The sequence below is a fragment of the Leptopilina heterotoma genome, unplaced genomic scaffold (assembly GCF_015476425.1).
Source record: "Leptopilina heterotoma isolate Lh14 unplaced genomic scaffold, ASM1547642v1 Lhet_60, whole genome shotgun sequence".
Classification (NCBI taxonomy): domain Eukaryota; kingdom Metazoa; phylum Arthropoda; class Insecta; order Hymenoptera; family Figitidae; genus Leptopilina; species Leptopilina heterotoma.
In genome coordinates this window covers 1,473,016-1,497,982 of record NW_025111138.1, presented here as the reverse complement: position 1 = coordinate 1,497,982, position 24,967 = coordinate 1,473,016, and the positions used below count along the sequence as shown (strand labels likewise).

General features: G+C 23.9%; 2 protein-coding genes across 9 annotated transcripts in view; one reads left to right on the top strand and one right to left on the bottom strand.

The window, feature by feature from the left end:
* The window catches only part of LOC122509294 (Down syndrome cell adhesion molecule-like protein Dscam2), a 332,361-nt gene extending 313,551 nt beyond the window's left edge, over nucleotides 1–18,810 (bottom strand). For 6 of the 8 annotated variants that reach the window (XM_043623239.1, XM_043623238.1, XM_043623240.1 and 3 more), the window contains exon 1: nucleotides 6,920–7,186. In XM_043623239.1, the coding sequence (XP_043479174.1) occupies nucleotides 6,920–7,049 (130 nt within the window). In that variant the 5' untranslated portion in view covers nucleotides 7,050–7,186. Of the gene's footprint in view, nucleotides 1–6,919; nucleotides 7,187–16,921; nucleotides 17,027–17,586 lie in introns of those variants that run through there. The other 2 variants (XM_043623242.1, XM_043623243.1) reach the window with 2 other exon arrangements.
* Nucleotides 18,811–19,130: 320 nt separating this feature from the next.
* Nucleotides 19,131–24,671, top strand: LOC122509446 (phenylalanine--tRNA ligase alpha subunit). Its single transcript, XM_043623544.1, has 8 exons — nucleotides 19,131–19,261; nucleotides 19,521–19,679; nucleotides 19,759–20,096; nucleotides 22,396–22,617; nucleotides 22,707–22,822; nucleotides 23,054–23,600; nucleotides 23,683–23,784; nucleotides 24,002–24,671. The coding sequence occupies exons 2-8, from the start codon at nucleotides 19,539–19,541 to the stop codon at nucleotides 24,606–24,608; spliced, it is 2,073 nt and encodes a 690-aa protein (XP_043479479.1). The 5' UTR covers nucleotides 19,131–19,261; nucleotides 19,521–19,538; the 3' UTR covers nucleotides 24,609–24,671.
* The last annotated feature ends 296 nt before the right edge of the window (nucleotides 24,672–24,967 follow it).

Here is a 24,967-nt window from a genome sequence, read left to right as displayed (position 1 = left end):
TTATAAAATATGAAGAAATCGATGACTCCGAGTCAAAGACTCGGAGTTATCGATATCTTCATGTTTTATAGTTATAAAAAAATGTAATAAACTAAAATTTCATTCATTGTAAAAAATAACACCAAAATTGATTATTTTAATCTTTTTTGGTGTTAATTTAATCTGCAACACTTTCTAATACTTCAAGATTTACTCTGAATTAAATTAAAATTCAGTCAAATATGCCTGATCCTTAATGGAATTTCACTATTCTGAAATAGTGAAATAGTGAATATCTCCAGAGATTACAAACATAGGAAAATATACAAAACTAACGAATCCATTTCAATTGGATAAAAATAAGATTCTAAAAGCGAAAGAATATTAAAAGAAGAGAGCTTTAAACAGAAGAGAAGAGTATGAAAGGGTAACGCGAAGGATTTGTCAAATGAGTACCTATATATGAATAAGAGTTGAATGCTGATCGTCCTGAATGGACGAGAGGTCAACGATGTATGCACGGGTGCTCATTATTAGCCATGAGCTTGCACCAGTGGTCCACGAGTAAACAATTTGATTTATGTGGCCGGTAACTGCGATAAAGATAAACCTAGACGTAGTTCAGATGAGGGGAGGTGAGGTGAATATCACAGAGAGGAAGGTGAAGAAGGATAAAGGGGGGAGGGGCCAGAGGGGAACTAGAGGAAACTGCATTGCTCAGCACAGCACATGCATAGACTGCAACCCAGTCGAATATCTATGCCCATTATACGTACAACATATCTATGTACGTACGACATATCTGTATGTATATTTATACATACAGCATATCTATATATACATACGACATTTCTGTATATATAACATATCTGTATACATATATAGGGCCTACTCTGGTAGAAGTGTATACATATATAGGACCTACTCTCGTAGAGCTGTATACATATACATCTCGTACCTTACACACTCGTAGAGTTAGATACGAAACTATATACGTATATGGTCTCAATATATATATATATAGTCAACCCATCCTCCATCCCTATTTTCGCCCCCCCCCTCTCTTCACTTCAACCAACCGCCTACATTTGATTCAATACGCGGTTATTACACGGTTCCGTTACCCTATTCGGCAGTCTACGAGCAGACAACGGATATTCAGTGCATTGTCAGCCAACAGAAAACAGGGAATCCGTAAACGGCACTCCTTGTCCTTTCCTGTAGGAATGAGTGAGAAACGTACTTGCGATTACATTCAGGGTACTTGTATTCAAATTACTTCCTCATCTCGTGTTGGTATTTATATATATATGTACTCAATAAACACGTGGACAAATCATTTTCTAATTGTCCAGTTTAAGACTCTCATTCGCATCAATTAGATAAACACTCACGCTAAAAGCTTAATTATCAAATTGTGGAGTAATTTTTTCAATATCATATTTTGCAGAGGAGAAGAAAAATTTTTTATTTAAAAAATAAAAAGAAAAGGGAATTTTTGAAATTTTTTTTTTTAATTGAATTATTTAGAAAAAAATGTATTAAAATTTTTTAGAATAATTAAATTATTATTATTATTATTATTATTTATTATTATTTTTATTTTTTTTATAATTAAAATTTTCTTGAAAATAATTGAATTCTTGCGAAGAATTTTATTAAAATTTCTAAAAGTAATTGAATACATCAAGAAATTTTATAAAAATTGAATTGAAAATGATTCAATACTATTTCGAGTATTTTAACTAAAATTGAATTAAAAATAATTGTACTACTGATAACTACTGATAAAATTTTTCATTGAATTTAAATTTCATTTGCGGTGTTTTGAAAAAAAAGTGCAGGTCTGTCTGACAATAAATTGGTTTATACTACTGCTGCTGTGGGAAAAATTGAAAACATTCTGTCTGACTAAAATTGACCTCAACTACTTATTGAAAATGACTCTAAAGTTCTTAACGTTCAAGTGAACGAAATTTATTTATTTCTTCATCGATTTAAATAAAAAAATTAAGTTTCTAATTATTTTATTGCAATCAGTAGTTTGTAAAAAATAAAATCAGATCAAGTCTGACAATAATTGGTTTTTACTACTGCTGTTAATGTGAAAAAGATTGAAAACTTCATGTCTTGCTAAAAAAGCCTGTTTTTTTTTTTTTTGTTAGAAAATTGTATTAGAAATAAATAAATAATTGAACTCTTATGAATAATTTTTTTTTAAATTGTTGAAAAAAATTGAATTGTTTCAAATAATTTTATTAAAAATTTTAAATATAATAGAATTCTTTTGATAAATTATATAAAAACTATTAGAAATAATTAAATTTTTGTAAAAATAATTTCATTATTTTATTTGTGAAAATAATTAAAATTCCTTCGAAGAATTTATTCAAAATTTTTGAAATTATTTAAACTATTTCAAGTAGTTTAATAAAAATTGAATTGAATGTAATTGAATATTATTTGGAGAAATTTAATTAAAATTAAATTAAAAATAATTAAGCCCTTATTAAGAATGTTATCAATTTTTTTTTTTTTAAATAATTGAATTCTTGCGAAGAATTTCATTAAAAATTTCTTAAAATAATTTAATTCATTCCAAGAAATTTTATGTGAATTATATTGAAAAGAATTTTACTAAAAATTTTCAACATATAATAGATAATAATAATTAATTAGTTAATTAGTTAATGAATGCATATTTGCAAACTTTTAATTAGAAATTGTTTTAAAATTAAAGTTGATCTTTGAAAAAATTTTCTAATATTCATATTAAAAATAAATTGAAGCTCGCGAGTATTAATCAGAAAAAAATTTCGTTTATTTGAAAGTTCGAAACGTTAGGAAAATTTATTATCCTACACTCTTATTTTGGTTCGCTTCTTAATAAATATAAACGATAGATTTAATAATATTAATGTCACACTTATAAACATACCAGAAAAAAGGAAAAAAAATTACCCTCTTTCAAAGCTTAGAATTATTTTAAAATTATGATTAATAGTTTTCTTGACACTCGAGATGGATAATTCCACAAGTTCACACAACACTGCTAACTTTTATAAAATACATTATTATTTCGAGAAACGCAAGAGGCAAACTTTTCAGTTTAAACTCCAAGCCAGCAGAATGTATAAAATTATACTACCTTCAGCTAAGTAATAGCTCAGATTACTATCCCAGTTTCACTACCAATATAATTTATTAAACGAACTGCCACCGTGTACCTACGATATATATTGAAAATTCATGCCAAAAAATTGAAATAAAAAATCCAATTACATAAATCGAATTCTTGCTACGAACACAATAAAAATCATCAGTCCCTTTGATCGAATTTAAAACAAATCCTTTGAATTGAATTTGAATCAACTTTTTAATTTTTCATTCAAAATATTTAGTTTTTAAATATTAATAAAAATTTAATTTTACACAGTTTTTCCAAGGATATCAAATTGAGACAAAAAATGTATCAAAATGTGCGACATTTTAATACATTTTTTGTCTCAATTTGATATCCTTAGAAAAACTTGTATTTGCAAAATTTTCCCAAGACTTGTAGAACAATTTTATCAGAAAATATAATTTATTAATTAAATTTTTCTCTAGATATCTATTTTCATTTTCCAAAATATCCATCGAATCACTTGACAAAAACCATTTTTACGTCCTGTATATTATTCAATTCAATCGGATCGATTCTCAAATTTCCATATATACCAATCTAAATCAAACTTTGATGACCTGGTGTGGATTTTAATTAAACCGAAAATCGTCACCGAAATTTCGAATTAAAATCCTCTAATCCTTTAACAGATTTCTCATCAATTCAAGTTTAATTAATAAATACGCAATTTGTAACTATAAAATTGATAACATTTTAATTATATTTATAAACATATAATAAATAATAAATTACTCCGCTAAAGAAGAAAATCTATCCCGAATAATTAAAATTAACTCCATAAATTATTTACATAATTTATTCATATAAACATATTCTAGAATATTTATTTTAATTAAAATCAAAAGTTAATTTATTATAAAATTAAAAAAAAAAAGAGAAGAATAATAAAGTGAATTGCTGACAAGAATATTGGATTATATACTCGATTTACAATCATTTTGTGTGCTCCACTGTATGAATGCAAAGAGAATATAATTAATAGTTGCATAAATAATATAATACGCAGTATATACTGATACTTTAATTAACTGGAAATGAAACCGTTCATTTAATCTGACGTTAAAATTCTTAGAGCGGAAGAATCATGAACAAAAAAATGAGAGATCGAAAGAGAGAGAGAGGAGAGAGTAAAAAAATAGAAGAAAAAAAAATGAACGACCATAGTTTGATAAAGAGAAAATACACTGGAAGGCTAATATTATGATAAGAATGGCAGATTCAAAGAGAATTTTTCGCATCCACCAGCGTGAATCTATGCACTGCTGAACGTCTGGACGAGTGCAAAAATAATATGGAGAAAAATCGACGAAAATGGGGCATAAAAAGATTTTCTCATTTTTATGAAAACAAAAAAATATCTCCAAATCTCAAACTCATCTCTATCTCCAGTAAACATTGAAAAAGAATATATTTGCTCAAAAAAAATTTTATATATTCCAGCAAAAGAAATTGACAATATAGAGAAAAATATCTAAAATAAATTTTAATTTATTATTTCTATCAAAATTAATCGACTCACAAAGAAAATTCTTTATAACAATTAAATAACTAAAAGTAAAGGATAAAGATTATCACTAAAGTTTCGATTTTTTTCGTTTTCCCTTTTTTTTAAACTATTTCACAAAATATATTTGTATAATTTATAATTAAAAAATTAATTTTTAACTCAATAAATTTCTAATTAAAATATTATTCATTTCCGTGTAGTAATTTTAAAAAAATACATTGTTTTTCATATTTAAAAAATGATTGAACGACGATATTTTTTTTATTACTTTTTCAATTTTCAATTTTATTAAAAAATATATTGTTTCTTATATTTAAAAAATTAATGAACGAGGATAATTTTTATTACTTTTTTAATTTTAGTAAAAAACTTATTGTTTCTCATATTTAAAAAATTAATTTTTAACTAAGTAAAAGTTTAATTTACACTATTTTTTATTTCAGTATAGTAATTTTTAAAAAGAATTGAGAAAAAAAATATTTCGTTCATTTGAACGTTTAAAACTTTTAGGAAATCAATTCTTTCGAATTGAATTAAAAAATAAAATAAATATATTAAAGTAAAAATACACGTTCAAAGGCGAGAGAAGCATGAATGACGAATAATAGACGAATAAAAATATTTATTTAAAAATAATATTAAAAAATCATAATTAAAACTATGTATGGTAAAAAAATAAAACGCTTTATAGAAATTCAGAAGTACCTACAGTTTTCATAGGATTGAATATGAATCGTTCAGTAGATAAAGTCAGGATTTAGTCAGACGAACGTTATTGTTCGAATCTTAGAATAGCTTGGATTAAGTAAATTTCCTCACCTTTATTCCTACTTCTTATATAGCATAGAAAAAAAAACAACCAAAAAATACGAATAAGTAAATTTGAAAAGAAAATAATCAACCGTTGCCTCCACTTTTATTAGTTACTAAACATTTCAATTTTTATCACTTACAAAGTAGAAAACAAATTTAACTATATTATTTTTTTACTGTTATTAAATAAATTATTTTGTACTTATATTATTTAATTATTATTTATTTCAATTTTTTAAAAATAAATACACAATTTTTCTAAGAATATTAAATTGAAACAAAAAAAAACGTATCAAAACGTTGCTTCGCGACACTTTTGATACTTTTTTTTGTCTAAATTTGATCTTAAAAAAACTGTGTATATAAGAATAGTTTAATTTTTAAAAAATAAATATTTATTTTTAATAAATAATAACACTTTTGATAAATTTTTTGTCTCAATTTCAAATCCTTAGAAAAACTGTGATAATAATAGTTTAATTTTTAAAGTGAATAATTATTTATAATATCTAATAATTTATTTATAATAAATAATTTTTAATATCAAATAATAATTTTTTAAAATAGATAATATTTTATAAACATACGAGAAAAAAATTCACTTGGAACAGCGATAAATTTTCCTAGAATAGCGAAAGTTTAAAACCGAAGCAACTAGAAATTTCGCTAATTTAGTAAAATTTGCAACTATTCCAAATGAAATTTTTTTTTCCTCTGGGTAATAATTTATTTATAATAATTCAATTATACTATAATTTTTTAAAACAATTAAAATTATATAAAATCTAAAAAAATTATCAAATTTGATATGAAATAAAAAAAATAATCAAAATTAAGAAGAAAATTGCGAATATAAAAATTCAAGGCAAGAAAAACACAGCTAAAAGTGAATTAAATTTTTCCAAGTAGATAATAATTTCAACCGCAGTGATTCGGATATTAAATCAAGATGGAGACATTATTGCTGAATACACTTTATCCAATCAAACTAAAAATATCTCTGTATTGATTTAACCTCACCTCGCTGCACAGGTTACAGAACTTTCTTTTAATTACTCATCTCCTACCTGGCGAGATGTCAAGAATTTAGAGTCCACTTTCAAACTGAAGAGAGCAGCAAATTTTAATTAGCAAAAACTTTTTTTTTTTTTTTAAATCACAATTCTCTTTTATTCTCAAATAGAAAAGAATAATTTCCCAAATTAAATAAAATAGAAGAAAAAATTATTTTTCCAAATTTCAAAAAATCAACAATTTTTAAAAGACAGATGAAAAAAGTCTATAAATAGTATTCAGGAAAATAAAGAACAATGATAAATTTGCTCTTTAATAAGAGAGAAAAAATAACTCTCACCACAGTCAAAAAATAAAAATAGAAAAGCGAAAAATTGAAAAATTAAAAAATAAAAAAATAAAAAAAAAATCCAACTTACTGGAGACGTGTGCCAGGAGTAGATTGAGCAACACGAGGAGCGAGTCCACGTGGTGGCGAAACTTGAATTGAACAATTGGGGTGAATTTGATTTTAGCGCGAAACTGCCGGCCCAAAAAATAGGGCAGCATCGCGACTTATCGAAAATCCCGAAACGGGCCCCCCCTCCCGTATGTGGCAGTGGATGGAACCGGGACAAAATAGATAAACCGCACACCTCCCACTTTTCCTTCGAACCATACACGTTCAGCGTCAAAGAGAGACTGCTTGCTTAAAATCGAGATTTTGCAATTCTCTCTCTCTCGCGTAATTTCGAGGCCGCTCGGCTTTTCTCGTTACTCTATATCGCCTCCACCACTCCCCTCCCCCCTCTCTAAAAGCCCACAACCACACGCCACGTGAGGCAACCTCCACCACCGAACCACCATCACCAACCCTCAGATGTACTCTACCCACTTCCTTCCGACCATCAAGTACCAGCCTCAAAGAGCGCGCGCCAAATAACTTTGCTCTGCTATATAAATCACGAAAGCAAACATGACTGACGCATGGAAATTGGAAAATAACGCTCTCCCACCTCAAACGTCACCGTCATCAACTTAACGTTTCACAGACTTATTTAATAAACATAATTTTATTCCTACTTTCTTTGAGACAAAGGAGAAACTATAGTGAAACCCAAAAATTGCTAATCTTTATATATAATAACACGTGACCAGGGTTGCCACGCTTTTGCTCATTTCAAAATCCCTGACTTTTCCAGGTTAAAAAACAGAATTTTTCCAGGTTTTTAAAACTAAATTTACATTTTTTTTTTTTTTTAATTAAATAATTCCAATAAATTTTTACAAATAGGGTGAAGGAACCAGTTGTCGAGTCGACACCAGTTTTCGAGTCCTGGTGACTATTTATGCTCATAAATAATATAAATAGTAAATAATATAATAGTAATAATATAAATAGTATTTAATATAAATAGTAAATAGTAAATTATATTAAATACGTAAAATAAAATAATATAACAATATTCCCAATTTAATAAAGTTATTTATAAAAAAAATGTTTTATATTGTAATGTTAAATTGTTTTTCTTAAAAAAATAATTTTATGTGCATTACTCACGAAATCAGAGGAATGACACCATTTGCTATTTTCATTCGTAATGTGACTAGTGTGTTATTTTACTTCTAAAGACAGTACATTTTTTAATATTTAAAAAACTTCTTTAATATACCATCAAATTCAGAAGAAAACAAAGAGTATATAACTGTTGATAATTACTTTATATGATTATTTATTAGTTTAAATAAAATTAATACTCGGTAACTGGTACTGAATTTTGATTGCTCTCCAATTGTCGATTTGTTGACTCGAGAAATGGGTTTGGCATATTTTATTATTTGACACCATTTTTCGATTGTCAATTAAAAACGTGAGCATAAATATTATCTGTCATTTTCGTAGATTAATATATGGCTAGGTTTATGTAAACATCATCTAATAACGTAAGAAATGTTCTTTAAATTAAATTTTTGATAGAAATCATTTTCAATTTAAAATTTATTTTTTTGGAAACATTTGTTATGAAATATAATTAATTTCTATTAGTTTTTATTATTTATGACAAAACAAAAACGACAACTGGGTCAAAAAATCGAGCAATTGGTATCTGAGCCTCGACAAATGGTATTTTACAAACAATTTCTTTTATATTAATTATTTAATATATAATTTATTTTTTTAACGAAATTTTATCAAGTATAATAGCTTAGATACTCCTCTTACTTATAAAAAATTGTTATAAAACATGAAGATATCGATTGCTCCGAGTCGAAGACTCGGAGTGATCGATTTCTTCATGTTTTATAATAATTAAAGATGACCAAGTAATAAAATCATTATTTTCTATTATAAGAATATTGTTACTGTAGCTAATTCAAAATTACTTTCATCACTTCAATTCAATTATTGTTTTCCAGAATTTTTAACTAAAATTCTTCATCAAATTAATTCAAATTAATTAATTCAATAAGATTATAATTTGAAACTTTTTCAAAATTCAATTATTTCTAAAAATCCACGCTATAATACTTTCTCTCTAAATTTGAGTTAGTAAAAAATAAAAATGTTTACTAATTGAAATTAGTGACTGACTTTTTGCTTTTGAATTAGTAAATTTTACTATTAAATTAGTAGGCACGACTATTTATTAGTAAAATTTGCTAAAATCAAAAGCAAAAAGTCAGTCACTAATTCAAATTAGAAAAAATTTTTACCAATTCAAATTTTTCAAGAATTCAAGTATTTAAATACAAAAATAAATAATTTTTTGAATAATTCAATGGTTTTTTAAAATTGAACTCTCATATTAAAGAATTTTATCAACAAATTTTTAAATAGGTAACTAAAATTCTTTTAACGAATTTCAATAAAATTTTTAAAAATAATTTCATTTTTCGAGAAATTAGATTAAAATTCTATTAAAAATAATTGAATCTCTGTAACAAAATTTGATTGAATTTTTATGAAAATAATTGAAATTTTGCCAAGAATTTTATTAAAATTTTTGAAAATAATTGGATTTTGGAGAAAAATTTTATTAGTACCTATTTATAATGACCATAATTGAATTTCTGCGAAGAATTCTATTACTTTTGACAAGTTTTTTAAAATTTTTTGAAAATAATGTTTTTTTTTAATAATTTTAATTAAAAATTTGGAAAATAATTAAATTAAACAAAGAATTTTTTAAATTTTTTAAAATAATCTTGTCTGTTCATAATTATAATTAAAAATTTGATTAATTCAATTTTATTAAAATATTTTAGTACTAATTGAATTTCTGCAAAGAATTTTACTACCTACATATTTATAAAAGTAATTGAATCCTTCCAAAGAATGATATTACATATTTATGAAAATAAATAAATGTTTGCGTAGAATTTTATAAAAAATTTTGAAAATAATTAAATTGTGGAGAAAAGTTCAATTATTTATAAAGATAATTGAAATTTTGAGGAGAATTTAAAACAAATTTTAAACATAATTAAATTTCTGCGAAGAATTTTATTACTTTTGAAAATAATTGAATTGTTTTTTAGAATTTTATGGAAATTTATGAAAATAATTAAATTCTTGTAAAGAATATTTTTTTTAAATAATATTCAAAAGAATTTAGTAAATCTGAAGAATTTTGCTATTTATGGAAATAATTGAATTCTTGAGAAAAATTTTTTTACAGTTTCTAGAAATAATTGAATTCTTTTGACGAATTTTAATAACATTTTTAAGAATAATTTCATTTTTCGAGAAATTTGATTAAAATTCTATTAAAAATAATTGAATCTCTGTAACAAAATTTGATTGAATTTTTATGATAATAATTGAAATTTTGACAAGAATTTTATTAAAATTTTTGAAAATAATTGGATTTTGGAGAAAAATTTTATTAGTACCTATTTATAATGACCATAATTGAATTTCTGCGAAGAATTCTATTACTTTTGACAAGTTTTTTAAAATTTTTTGAAAATAATGTTTTTTTTAATAATTTTAATTAAAAATTTGGAAAATAATTAAATTAAACAAAGAATTTTTTAAATTTTTTAAAATAATCTTGTCTGTTCATAATTATAATTAAAAATTTGATTAATTCAATTTTATTAAAATATTTTAGTACTAATTGAATTTCTGCAAAGAATTTTACTACCTACATATTTATAAAAGTAATTGAATCCTTCCAAAGAATGATATTACATATTTATGAAAATAAATAAATGTTTGCGTAGAATTTTATAAAAAATTTTGAAAATAATTAAATTGTGGAGAAAAGTTCAATTATTTATAAAGATAATTGAAATTTTGAGGAGAATTTAAAACAAATTTTAAACATAATTAAATTTCTGCGAAGAATTTTATTACTTTTGAAAATAATTGAATTGTTTTTTAGAATTTTATGGAAATTTATGAAAATAATTAAATTCTTGTAAAGAATATTTTTTTTAAATAATATTCAAAAGAATTTAGTAAATCTGAAGAATTTTGCTATTTATGGAAATAATTGAATTCTTGAGAAAAATTTTTTTACAGTTTTTAGAAATAATTGAATTCTTTTGACGAATTGTAATAACATTTTTAAGAATAATTACAGTTTTCAAGGAATTCGATTAAAATTGTATTAAAAATAATTTAAATTTTGCAATGGGTTTTACTATTTATGAAAATAATTGAATATATTGCGAACACATTTTTAAAAATAAAGTTGTAATAACGGTGACTAACTTCTCATGATTATTTTCGAAAAATTTAAATAAAATTCTTTAATAGAAGTTAATTATATTTAATAGAATGTAAAGAAATTTCAATTGTATCAAAAATTTGTTCATAAAAATTCAATTATCTTGTAACAACATAATTGAAAAATTTCAAAAATTTTATTTTTCAGAATTTTCAAAAAAACTTTACCCAAATTCTATTTTATTAAAAAAATTTAAGTGTGTATCTTTCTTTAAATTAACTAATAAAAATTTTAATTATTAATCTTCGCTTTTAATATTTAATTATAATCTAAAATTTTAACCGAAATTAATTTTTAAATCAATTTTTATTAGAAAATTCTACGAGAATTACATTATTTAAATATTAAATATTCGGTAAATATTAATTTCATTTAAGGAATTTCATTAAAATTTACTAAAATTTATTATTCTAAAGAATTTTATAACAATTTTTGAAAATACAGTAGAACCTCGATTATCCGAGGTAATGTGGGGAAGTGGTACCACGGATAAAAGAAAACTCGGATAACCGAGGTTCTACTGAAATCCAAAACTTTTTGAAGAATTTCATTAAAATTTTTAAAAATAATTGAATTCATGCAAAGAATTTTATTAAATTTTGTTTAAATTATTGAAATTTTGCCAAGAATTTGATTAAAATTTTTGACAATAATTAAATTCTTGTGAAGAATTTCGCTACCTATTTATAAAAATAATTTCATTCTCTACGAGAATTTTTAAAAAATTTTAATAATAATTTAATTTCTGCAAAGTATTTTATTACTTTTCAAAAGAATTGAATACTTGTGGTGAATTTTGATATTTATCAAAATAATTTTATTAAAATTCCTTAAAATAATTGATTTTATAGGGAGAATTTTGTTGTTTATCAAGATAATGGAATTATTTTGCTGAAATACTTAAGAAATTTTAAAAATAATTGATTGCCTGCGACTAATTAAAAGTTATTTGTAGAAATAATTGAATTATTGCAACGAATTTTATTATTTTATTGAATAATTGAATGTTCCTTAAAATTGATTTCTTTCGTAAAGTTTGAATAGAATTTTTAAGAATAATTGCATTTTTTAAGGAATTTATTAAAAATATTTGAAATTCTGCGATGAAAATAATTGAATTCCTAAATGAAATTTTATTATTTATGAAAATAATTCAATGTTTTCCTAGAATTGTATCAAAATTTTTTTTCAATAATTAAATTATTTGATAAATTTTATGAAAATAGTAAATATTGAAAATCATTAAATTGCGAAAAACTTTTTAAATAATTGAAGTTTTGCAATTTATGAGATAAACAAAAAGGACACCAAAAATGCAGAATAATAATTAATAAATCTGTTTAATTAAGGAAATATTTATTAAAAATTAACAAACTAATCGAACAATCAATAGTTTGTTATTTTACTGTTTCAGTAGTAAAGATCATTATTTAGTCAGTCATAAAATTTTAATTCAATGGCTTAAAATAAGTTTCCATTTACAAGAAGTTTCCTTAATTCTTATAAATTGTAAATTAGAAGTAGAAAGGCATTTTTAATCAGACAGACTTCTTTCTATTTGATTTCTAAATTCGTTTCAAATTGAAAAGTAAAGTAAATTCTTTTTGCTCGTTTCAATAAATTGAAAACATTTTATAAAAAAAAAACTGTATTAATTCTAATAACTGCATTAAAACTCATGATTCAAATGATTTATCAAAATTCACATCAAATACTGAGTTTTATTAAATATAATAAACGAATTTTGAAAATACATCAAACAGTAATACTAAATGCAAAAGACCAAACACATCTGTTGATTTTCCGATTTGACAGAATTGAGAGAACATTAAAATTAATTTATCTCGAAATCATGACAAATGCAGTTATGCATTTTCTTCCACAGAATTACTCTCTAAATTTAAATTTTTTTTTAATTACAGTAAACAAATTTTATTCGAATTATAAAATATTCTCTATTTTCAAATTTACAAAATTTCAAACCTTATTTTAAAGTAGTTAATTTTTTATTAGGCCGCAGGCTAATACCTCAACAAGAAAAACTAAAATCGAAAGACAAAAGCCAAACACCAAAATACAATAAAGTAACTGTTGCAACTTAACAATTTGAACATTGTCAATCGAACGATTTGTCAATAAATTCTCATCAAATTTCATTCTCAGTGCCCACTTGTCCAAAAGACCATTTTCTATCAGTCGCTGCATAATTCGATTATAATTCTCCGCAAATGGAAAACCAGGTTCATACAACCAACCCATAACACTTGGTATCAAAGGATATGGAATAACTTTCAATCGAATTTCATCGAATTCCTTAAAATAAACCCTCAACATACTCTGAACCGAACGTAATCCCAAACCACAACTAACATTCTTGAATTTTATCAACGAACGTAAACAATCGACAGTATGAAATCGAGCCGGATCAAATGTATGAACCTTATTTTCAAAATCACTAAATTTAAAAACCTCATCATCATTAATTAGTGTAACATACCAATTTTTATTCATCCAAATAGGCAAACCAGAATTATCAACGTCTTCCAATGTACGAAATTCTTCCGAATTAATCTGAAAATTAATACTCGACAAAATCGTATAAAAATAACACGATGACATAATACCCGCTATCAATAGAGTACTGAAAAATAATCTCTCTCTCAAATTTTCGATTCTAAATCCCGAAGGAATGGCAAGAATTATCGTGAACCATTCAACAATATCCAGTAGTCTATTATCAAATTTCCACACATTCGAAAAAATCCAAGCAAAACTAAAGCAAGATAACAAAAGTAATATCTCATAACAAGCTTCGATCAAATTAAAATTACCCATTTGATCCTTAACAATTTTCGGCACAACAACGTAACTCGATTCAAGTGATATTATTCGACTGCTCAAAAATTGTGTTCTCTTGCAAAATAGAACAATATTCAAATTAATAAAAACTCGATATTCATTTTCAACTAAGCCACGCAGTAAACCTGTATAATTCTCCTTGTAACAACCTTCGGGTCCCATTTTTTTAATAATCGTTTTCGTTATATTTCTAAAGAAATTCATTTTTTCAGCAATTACTTTATGCATCGCCATATCGCCACCGAATCGTTCCACTTCAGAATCAGGAATACTCCAATTAACACTGTAGTGACTTACTCCAAGATACTGCACTGAATATCCAAATAAATTGTGTGTCTTATCCGGAAATAATTCTGAACTCTTCGACAATTCTTCCCTCGTATACTTTTTACTAAACGGATTTAATTGATGCAAAACAGCAAAAGTTTCCTCAGTTCCCATAAAATTATCCAAAAATTTCTTTTTCATTTCAACAATTGTTACGTCTAGAAAATTATTTGCCCAGTACTGCTCCAGAAGATGTTTATAAAAAAATTCCCTCATCACTCTGGATTGATGGAATTCTAGATGAAACAGTAGACATTTTGGCTTTGTTTCCTTATTCGATAATTCGTCAATAAATTTCATTGATACTTCCAAAGTCGGTTGAAGTGAAGAAAATATCAATACAGAAACAGTCGTTTTTCTTGGATTCACGTTTAAATTTGGATTTTCAATGCTATTTGTCAAAAAATCGTCTAGTGTTGCAATTAAGTAAGGATGATTTTTGAAATTTTGAAAAATATCCCTAACAATAAGATTATCGGAAATATTTCTATTCTCGAGAATTATAAATTGTTGATATTCTGAATTTGTTGCTAAATAATTTTTTACGCCTTCATTCCAATTTGCTAGTGAAATATTTGTATCCCAACCATTAGAGCTTGATAATAAAATTTTTGTAAAAATTAATATATTCCAAAGAAACATTATTCTTGGAATTATCGAATTTTAATAGAATAATTTTTTATTTTAATTTTTAATTCTATTGATCAATTGCAATTTTATGAATTTTACTTTTCAACTGCCAAACTCTGAAAAAATTAATTTCTTTAAATTTAAATAAATTAACCGAAATGAATTTTTATTATTTTATTATTTTAATTAATGAAATTTAAACAATTTTAATAAATAAAAAAAGTATATTTATAATTATAAATTCTTAAAATAATAATCAATCTTTTCATATGGAAATTCGATACTTTTTTTAAAGGATATTTTTTATTTAAATAATAAATTGTCATTAAATAAAAAATTTAATTACCTGATTCCTTTAATTGAGTTTATTTTAATTTAAAAATATTAAATATTCAGTAATTCTTTCAATTCGAAAAATTGTGCGAAGAATATGAATTTTTTGTAGAGAACTACATGGATCAATTGTTAATGGAAAAAACGTTTTTGCGTCTAAGGACATAACATAAGTAGAATATTTTTTTTCTATTGCAAAAATTACTACTTCTGAATGTAAACAATAAATTTAGTTTAACATTATTTTCACAGTCAACAATTTATTGTTGTTCTTCTATTTATTTTGTTATTAACATAACAATAGTAAATTTCAACAATTACAGTTTTTTATAATTTTTTAAATAAATATTTCCTTCAAAGAAATATTGAATTTTTATATTATTTTTATTTTGTATTTTTTATTATATATACCAATATTTTAAACAATATTTTTATGTTGTCAATTGAGAAGGAAAAATTGTAAATAAATTTAAATAATCAATATCAATATAGTTAATATTTAAATTATTTAATTATTATTTTATTAACTTTTTGAATACTTTTAATTACTAATTATTTATTCATTTAAGTATTAAACTCTCATGTTCTCGAAATAAGAATTAATTGTTAATAAATGTAAATAATCAATATTATTTAAGAGTTTTATTATTTTTTTATTTTATTTATATTTTATTTTTACTAAATACCAATATTAATAGTTAATATTTAAATTACTTAATTATTATTTTATTGATTTTTTGAATTATTAATTATTTATTTAAATATTAAATTATTTAAATAATCAATATTAATAATTAATATTAACTATTAATAATTAATAGTAAATAAGAAAAATTCTCAATTTTTCAAAATAAGAATAAAATTGTTAATAAATTTAAACAATGAATATTAATAGTTTTATTAAGATTTTATTTTTAGTTTACTTTTATTTTATTGATTATTAAATATCAATATTTTAACTAATGTTTTAAATGTTAATCAATTAAGAAAGAAAAAATTCTCAAAAATAACAAAAAATTGTTAATAAAAATGTAGAGTTTTAGTTATTTTATTATATTTAAATAATCATATTAAATTTATTAATTTTTTAGTTTATTTTTATTAAATATTAATATTTTAACCAATGTTTAAAGAGTTTGTCAATTAAGAAGAAAAAATTCTCATGTTTCCAAAATAAGAAAAAATTGTTATTAAAATTTAAATAATTCATCGGAAAATGTTCTTAAATTGTTATTTTTTACCGAAATACTGCTTATGTCAGACGAAATAAATAATAATTCTAGTTACGAACCTCATTGAGAATAATTTATATGAAAAAATTAAATTTATTCAACCAGGTTTCGTTTATTTTTGTTGCTTTCAAGTATTTTTTACTTTTGGGCAAGGGGGAAGGGAATAATTTGGTATTTTTTATATGAGATAATTCGCATATTTTTCAAAATCTCACAGAAGAAATTGTAACGTTTTGTTATAAAAAAAAATAAAGACATAATTTAATATCAACAATTTGAAAATAGTTTAAGATAAATTATAGGTTAGGTATTAAAAAAGACTTACGAAAAGACTTACAGACCGAAGATTCCCTGGATGGAGACAATTATTCTTACTGATTGTATCGTATTTATCGATCTTTCACATTATTTCCTATTTCGCCCTTTAATCCTGTAAAGAAAAATTATATTAATGACTTATTAATAAAAAATAAAATAGAAAATCAGGTATTGTTTACCTTTCACACACAGCAGCGAAAATTCCTTGAAAGTCGATTGAATTGAAAGAATGTTCCATTGAACTTCGCAAGATTCCGAATTTTGCAGTCAAATTAATTTCAATCAACTTCGGAAAACTCTCGCTGCTATGAATGTTTATTCTAATTACGCTTTTAAAAATGCAGAAAAACATTATTTTCTGTTCAAAATATCAAATAATTCCTAGGGGAAAGCACTTTTACTGCTGAAATCAACAAAATGTCAAAATTTTCAACTTTTCTATCAGAATAAAGTAGGAATTTTCTTTACAATTAAATAACTAACCCTTGGATTAATCGTTTCAATAGTATAATAATCATTAAAAGAATACATAAATATTAGAAATTTTATTAAACTATCTTTAATTTTTAACAAAATTTGTCTGCAAATTGTGGACAAATAAGCGGTATTCCGCAATTTGAGGTTAGATTGTTTACAAAATGAAATTTGTTAAAATAGGAAAAATTTACTCACCTATTATTGAAAATTTATTAAATTGTCTAATATTTAAATGAAACTGAACATTATTATTGAAAAATATTCACAATAAATGATAAGATTTGCAAATTATATAAAGATTAAATAAATATCACTGCACAGAACTTTTAGTTATAGCGAATTCGGTTATCTGCTCCGAGAGCGATCTTGCTCGGTGTAGGAGTATAGTTTACTCTGCTCTCAAAAAGCTGTGCTCTACTCTGAGGCAATCTATGACGTCATGAACACTGGCAAAGTTTGACTGTTTTTGGAGCAGGAGCACAACATGAACTGCTATGGTGTAAAGCATACACTGCTCGTTTGGCGCGAAGTTTAAATTTAATTAAACTTATATAATATAATGTAATATAATATTATATTTATTATATTATATATATTATTATACATTATATTATGCAATATATTTTCTTCTTAAATGTAAAATTATTTTACTTAAAATTAAATATTTTATGATGTATACATAAATAATATTTTTAAAAGCAAAAAATTTGATATTTTTATTAGAATTTTAAAATCTTATTCGGTCAATGTTTTGATATAGCAGAATTGTTAATCACAAAATTATCGAATAATATTTCTGATATAAATTTTGTTTACACTATTTGACATTTTGAACTACTAACAACAACAATAATAAAATAAGTGAAAAGGTTATTTCTTTGAGACCAAATAATTACTTTATAATGAGTATTTTTATTTAAATATTAGAAATATTGAAAATTATTTACTAAACTAAAACTATACTATTACTACTACATATTTTTTATTTATTAAACTTACTGTTTTTATTAAATATTAAAATATTGAATGTTAGTCTTTCTCTAAATACAAAATTCATTATAAAAAACATAATTCGTCTTTACTACTATCGCTAGAGGTGTCAATTAAATCTGTTAGAAGTGAAATTTTTAAATTTGCCGCTTCTCTTGACATTTTTTTAAACTGCACTAACAAAATTGTGGGAGCAAATTTTGTTGCACCTTTCGATCCTTGAGAGTGCACACTTCTTAATTCGAACACAAATAACGATCTGCGCCGGAGCAGTGCTGCCAAAACGAATACTCGAAACGATCTGCGCCGGAGCAGTGCTGCTAAAGCGAATACTCCAAACGATCTGCACTAGAGCACATTTGTCAAACCGAACATGCTACTCCTGCTCTGGAGCACTCCGAGAGTGCTCCGGTGCAGATAACCGAATTCGCTATTACTTTCAACGCCTTGAAGGTCTTCCTGTATAGTGATCTGCAGTGGTACCAACCCAAAATAATATTGCTAACCTTATCAAGTCTACCAACCAAACTAAAAGTCTTATTTTTGTTTAATTAACAATAATTCAACGTAAATTGTCTTTTACATTTTGTTTAATCATATATTTCTCTTTCATTTAATGTTTATTTGTATTTTTTTAAACATTTTTTTAATTGTAATTAATAAAAAATAAAAATACTGATTTGAATTTTGCCCTCTAGCGGTTTGAAGAAGAATCTCAGACTTTGGAGGCTCTTCATTTTTTTTGATATCACATGTTCAGCCCTGGTGTAGTGCCAACTTCACAAACATTACGCCGACATAAGTTGACAACGTTGGCGAAATAAAAAAATACAAAAATAGTGTAAATTGCATCATTTTTGCAGAAAAATATAAATAATAGGTAAATTACTCTATTTCGTTATTAAATAAATTCATCTTTACTATTCATTATTATTTTAATTAGTGTTTTAATAAGGAAACTTGACACATTTATAGGTTAGAATCACATTGTTTATAATTAGAAATATGTTTTGTTTTTTAACGCATAAATTATATATTTAAATTAATTTAATTAATTTTATATAGTTAAACTTTAATAAATTAACTATAGTTTATTTCAAATTTACACTATTTATAATAATCATTTCAATTTTTTAAAGCAAATTCGTTAGCTCATAATGACGAACGAACTGTCAGAAAAGATTTTAGAACATTTATCAAAATGTGATAAAGTGAATTCTCTCGATTTGGCGAATATTTTTCAAGAGGATCATCAAAAGGTGATTGGTGCTATCAAAAGTATTCAAACGATAGGAAACGTAAGTTTAATTAAATTAATCTCCAACTAATAGAAAATTTATTATTATTTCTAATTTTTTTGTATTTTCCATTTTTCAGATAATAAATGTTGAGCAAATAAGTACGAAAAAATGGGAACTTACCGAGGAAGGTCATCACGTTTTAAAATTCGGAAGTCATGAGGCTGCGGTGTATAATGCAATTTCCGAAGATGGTACACCTCAACCTGAGATTATGAAAATTGTCCCCTACGCAAAAGTCGGAATTTCTAAAGCTCTCGCGGCTGGATGGATTGAAATAGATAAAAATAATAAGTCATTGATTAAAAAGAAAGTGTCGTCTATTAACGATGTTGCACAGAGTCACTTGATGAATCTCACTGACGTACCAGATAATGTTAAACAAGATTACAAGAAAAGGAAACTTCTCCAACAAACGTAATTATAAAACAACTAGCAAATGATACGCGCGGAACGCGGTATTCCATTTCTTATTATTTTTTAAATTAAACAATTTTTCATTTCAAGAATAAACACCAATTTTTGAATGATTACAGATTTAAAATTTAAAGAATTCATTTATTAAGTACATAATATTAAATATTCTTGTTTATTATTATTCAAAAATTTTAATAAAATTCTTCAACGGAATTCAATTATTTTTAATACAAATTTAATAAAATTTCTCGAAAGAATACAATTATTTTTAAAAACATTAATTAAATTCGATTATTTTCAACAATTTTAATATAAATTCAATTATTTTCAACAATTTTGATGGAATTCTTTTTGAAAAAACATTATTTTAAAATTTTTTAATAAAATTCCTTTAAAAAATTCAATTATTTTCAAAAATTCAGATAAAGTTCTTCGAAACAATTTAATTATTTTTATGAATTGCAAAATCCTCCGCAGTAATTCAATTATTTTCATAAATGAGAAAATTCTTCGCAAGAATTAAAATATTTTCATAAATAATAAAATTTTACAAAGGAATTCAATTAGGAAATAATAAAATGTTTGGGAGGAATTCAATTATTTTCAATACAATTTTAATAAAAATTTTCGAAAGAATAAAATTATTTTTAAAAATATTATTTAAATTTAATTATTTTCAAAAGTTTTAATAGAAAATTTATTTATTTATTTTCAACAATTCTGATAAAAAATTTTTCGAAACAATTCAATTATTTTTATAAATTGTAAAATTTTTGGCAAGAATTCAATTATTTTTGTAAATAATAAAATTCTTCTGAGAAATTAAATTATTTTCAGATACAATTTTAATAAAATTTCTATAGGAAAAAATTTAATGATATTTAAGATAATTTTAATAAAATTTCTCTAACAGGTTCAATTATTTTTAAAAATTATTAAAAAATTTTTCTAAATAATTCTGTTATTCTCAAAAGTTTTTAATAAAATTCTTTGTAAATAAAAATTATTTTCAAAATTTTCAATTAATAAATTGCTTTAAATAATTACATTATTTTTACCAAATTTAATTAAATTTAAAAAAATGTAATTTTTTACAAAATCTCTAATAAAATTGTTTAAAACGAATTTAATTTTCTATGAATAATTTTAATATAATTTAATAGGAAAATTATTAGTTACAATTAACAATAAAGACGATTATTGTAAAAACTTAATAGAAATTCTTGCCAAGAGTTAAATTATTTTCAATGCAATTTTAATTACATTTTCTCGAAAGAATCCAATTATTGAAAATAATGTTGATAAAATTCTTGAAATAAATTCAATTATTTTCAAATTTTTTTATAAAAATACGTTACAAGAATTCAATGATTTTCAGTAAATCGACTATTTAATTATTTCTGAAAATAATTGGATTCTTGTAAAGAATTTTATTAAAACTTTTTTAAATAATTGAATCCTTGCGTGAAAATTTATTATTTCAACAAAGAATTGAATTTTTGAAAAATTAAAAAAAAAAATAATTGAATTTTTGAGAAGAATTTTATTAAAATTGTATTTGCAAAAATTGAATTCCTGTGAAAAATTTATTTATTGATATTATTGAATTCTTTCAAAGAATATTAAAAAAATGTTTAAAAATAATTGAATTTTCCCTGTAATTTAATTAAAATTGTATTTAAAATAATTAAATTACAGCGAAAATTTCATTATTTCTAAAAGTAATTGAATTCTTGAATTGGATTTTATTAGAAGTTTTTTAATTTATTGAACTTCTTTGAAAAATTCAATTATTTTTTTAAATAATTGAATTTCTCTGATAATTTTTACAAGATTTTTAAAAATAATTGAAATTTTCGAACATCTTATTTAAAAATGGAATTGAAAATAACTGGAATCCTGATAAGAATTTTATTATTTAAAAAATTCTTATCAGGATTTTTTACGAAGATTTTTAATATTTATAAAATGACTAAAGAAGTTTATCACAATTATTGAAAATAATTTAATTCTTCATAAAATTCAATTATTTTCAAATTTTTTGATAAATACTTTATAAGAATTCAATGATTTTCAGTACATTGATTTTAAAATTTTAAATATTTAAAAAGTTATTAAACAAAAAAGCAAACAGCAACTAACTTTAAACTGCGAACAGATTACCGGAATACAACGATTATTAATGTAGAATAGATTTTCTTTGAACGAATCGAAACGAAAGAAAAACGAGTCATAAAAAATTAGATGAAATTATTTTAAGATTTAATTTTGAATTCGATTAACATTCTTTTCTTTACAGAGTGATAAAAAGTGTAATATTGACTAAAGGCGAGTCCTTTATGACGAAAATTGTAAAACAAGAAGCTGATGTAACTGCTGATTTATTGCTCAACGATGCTTGGAAGGAAAAGAGCTTTAAGCCCTACAATTTTGATGCTTTGGGTTCAGCTTTAGATATCGGTCATCTTCATCCATTGTTAAAAGTGCGCAGTGAATTTAGAAAAATATTTCTCGAAATGGGGTTTGTAGATATTAACAAAATTTGTAATTTTTACCCCAAATTTAATCATCTGGCGTTATTAATTGTTCTTTTGAAACAAATACTTTCAGATTTACGGAGATGCCAACGAACAATTATGTCGAAAGTTCTTTCTGGAATTTCGACGCTCTATTTCAACCACAACAACATCCGGCCAGAGACGCTCATGACACTTTCTTTATATCCGGTAATAAAAAATTTTATTTTCTCCAGTAAAAATATGTAACAGAATATTTTTTCTTCTATTTACAATCCTCGCAGTAAAATGCTTATCCAGTAATATGAAATATGTATTGAAAGTATAAAATATTTAATATTTAAAAATATTTAAATAATAATAGTAAAATATTTAATTTAATAATTTATTAAAATAATTTTAATTAGTGAAATATTTATTAAATTATGAAAATGATTTTAGATCCGAAATTGAGTACAAACTTTCCGGAGGATTATCTGCAGAAAGTGAAGAAAGTTCACAGTGTTGGTGGCTATGGATCGCAGGGCTACAGATACGATTGGAAAATAGAGGAGGCGCAAAAAAATCTTCTTCGAACTCACACGACAGCCGTTAGTGCACGAATGTTACATAAATTAATGTCAAACGGTGAATTTAAACCCGTCAAATATTTTAGTATTGATCGTGTTTTTCGTAATGAAACATTAGACGCGACTCATTTGGCGGAATTTCATCAAATCGAGGGTGTCGTCGCTGATTACAATCTTTCGTTGGGCGATTTAATTGGCGTTATTTACGAATTCTTCCGAAAACTCGGTATCACTCAACTTGAATTCAAACCGGCTTATAATCCATACACGGAGCCAAGTATGGAAATATTCTGTTATCACAATGGTCTTGGAAAATGGATTGAAATTGGAAACAGTGGAATGTTTAGGCCTGAAATGTTACTTCCAATGGGAGTTCCAGAAAATGTCAACGTCATTGCCTGGGGATTATCACTGGAGAGGTAATTTACAAATTTTCTTTTCAAAATTTTTAAAATTTAAATTTTGTTTTGTATCCTTTTTGAGTAAATTTCTATTTTCCAGGCCCACAATGATCAAATACGGTCTAAATAACATTAGAGATTTAGTGGGACCAAAAGTCGATCTGCAAATGGTTCACGACAATCCTTTCTGCCGATTGGAAAAGTAAATAAGTATTTAAAAAAATGTTTTTCTTCATTATGTTGATTATTCGTTAAAATTAAGATTTAATATAATTTTATAAAAATAAAATATTTAAAATATTTTGATTTCTATTCATGTTTTTTTCTTCTTAAAAAGAAATAAAATTCCTCTTCTTTAACTTATTTGCAATGTTTCTTTTTGCCTGATTTTTACTCAAAAAAATATTTCATCTTGACAGAAACACTTCCCGATCGGTGCGAAAGAATGAAAAAGAAAGCGAGGAATTATTCACGTGTTCCACTCAGGAAAAAATTCAGGACAATTGGAAAAAAATGGTTATTTTCTGCGATCCAAAATATCCACCGTATTCTTTAGAAACAATATTATCGATTTTAAAGAAAATATTTAAAATTTCTGTAAATGTACATTTACATTCGTCGGTAGAGAAAATTGCTCCTTCACTTGTGAAATTTTGTTCGGAATTTATTGACAAAAAAGAAAATGATCTCACGATTATTGTTATTTGGCGAAATGTGGGTGTTAATCCGCGAATGAATATCACTGGTTCGCATCAGGAAATTGTGGGTGAAATTAATATTGCAAGATTTTTTAATCGTTTAATCGAGAGGAGAAAACCAAATTTATTAAGGTACGAAAGTAAGGGTGTTAATTACGCGAATAAAATTGACAATATTCTGGATAGAATTCATGAAATTTCATTTAATTCTAATAGTCGAAATAAATTTAATAGTTTACGTAATTTTCAAGTTGGACCTTATTTCTCAGGCAATGAAATTTCAATAGCCGATATCGTTTTTCAATCAGTTTGTCGACAAGGTTTGTAATTAGAAACAATTATTAAAGACTGATATTTTAAAAATAAATTTTATAAAATTGACAAAACAAAATTTGTTATATTATTTTAATAATTTATAAAAGAATTTCTATTTTGAAGCATGAAAGGAAATTTTTATTTATATAAATTATTTATTTCCGATCTTAACAAAGGACCTGGATTGATAGGAAAATTTGATTTCGTTTTTCCGATTTCCAGAGAGAAATTTAAATTTTTCCTGATCCAAATAAAAAAAATTTCAAGTGGAGTTCAATTATAAAAAAAAGTTAGTTTTTAAAAGCAAAAATATAAAATGTCTACTAAGAATCAACAATTTCAGTAAAATTAATTGATTTTCAATTACTTGTT

What these genes read in the sequence shown, in the direction of transcription:
- LOC122509446 (XM_043623544.1), top strand. Translation starts at nt 19,539, where the DNA reads ATGACGAACGAACTGTCAGAAAAGATTTTAGAACATTTATCAAAATGT. An exon ending in GTATTCAAACGATAGGAAAC is followed by an intron (nt 19,680 to 19,758) that starts GTAAGTTTAATT and finishes TCCATTTTTCAG; the next exon opens with ATAATAAATGTTGAGCAAAT. An exon ending in CCTTTCTGCCGATTGGAAAA is followed by an intron (nt 23,785 to 24,001) that starts GTAAATAAGTAT and finishes TCATCTTGACAG; the next exon opens with AAACACTTCCCGATCGGTGC.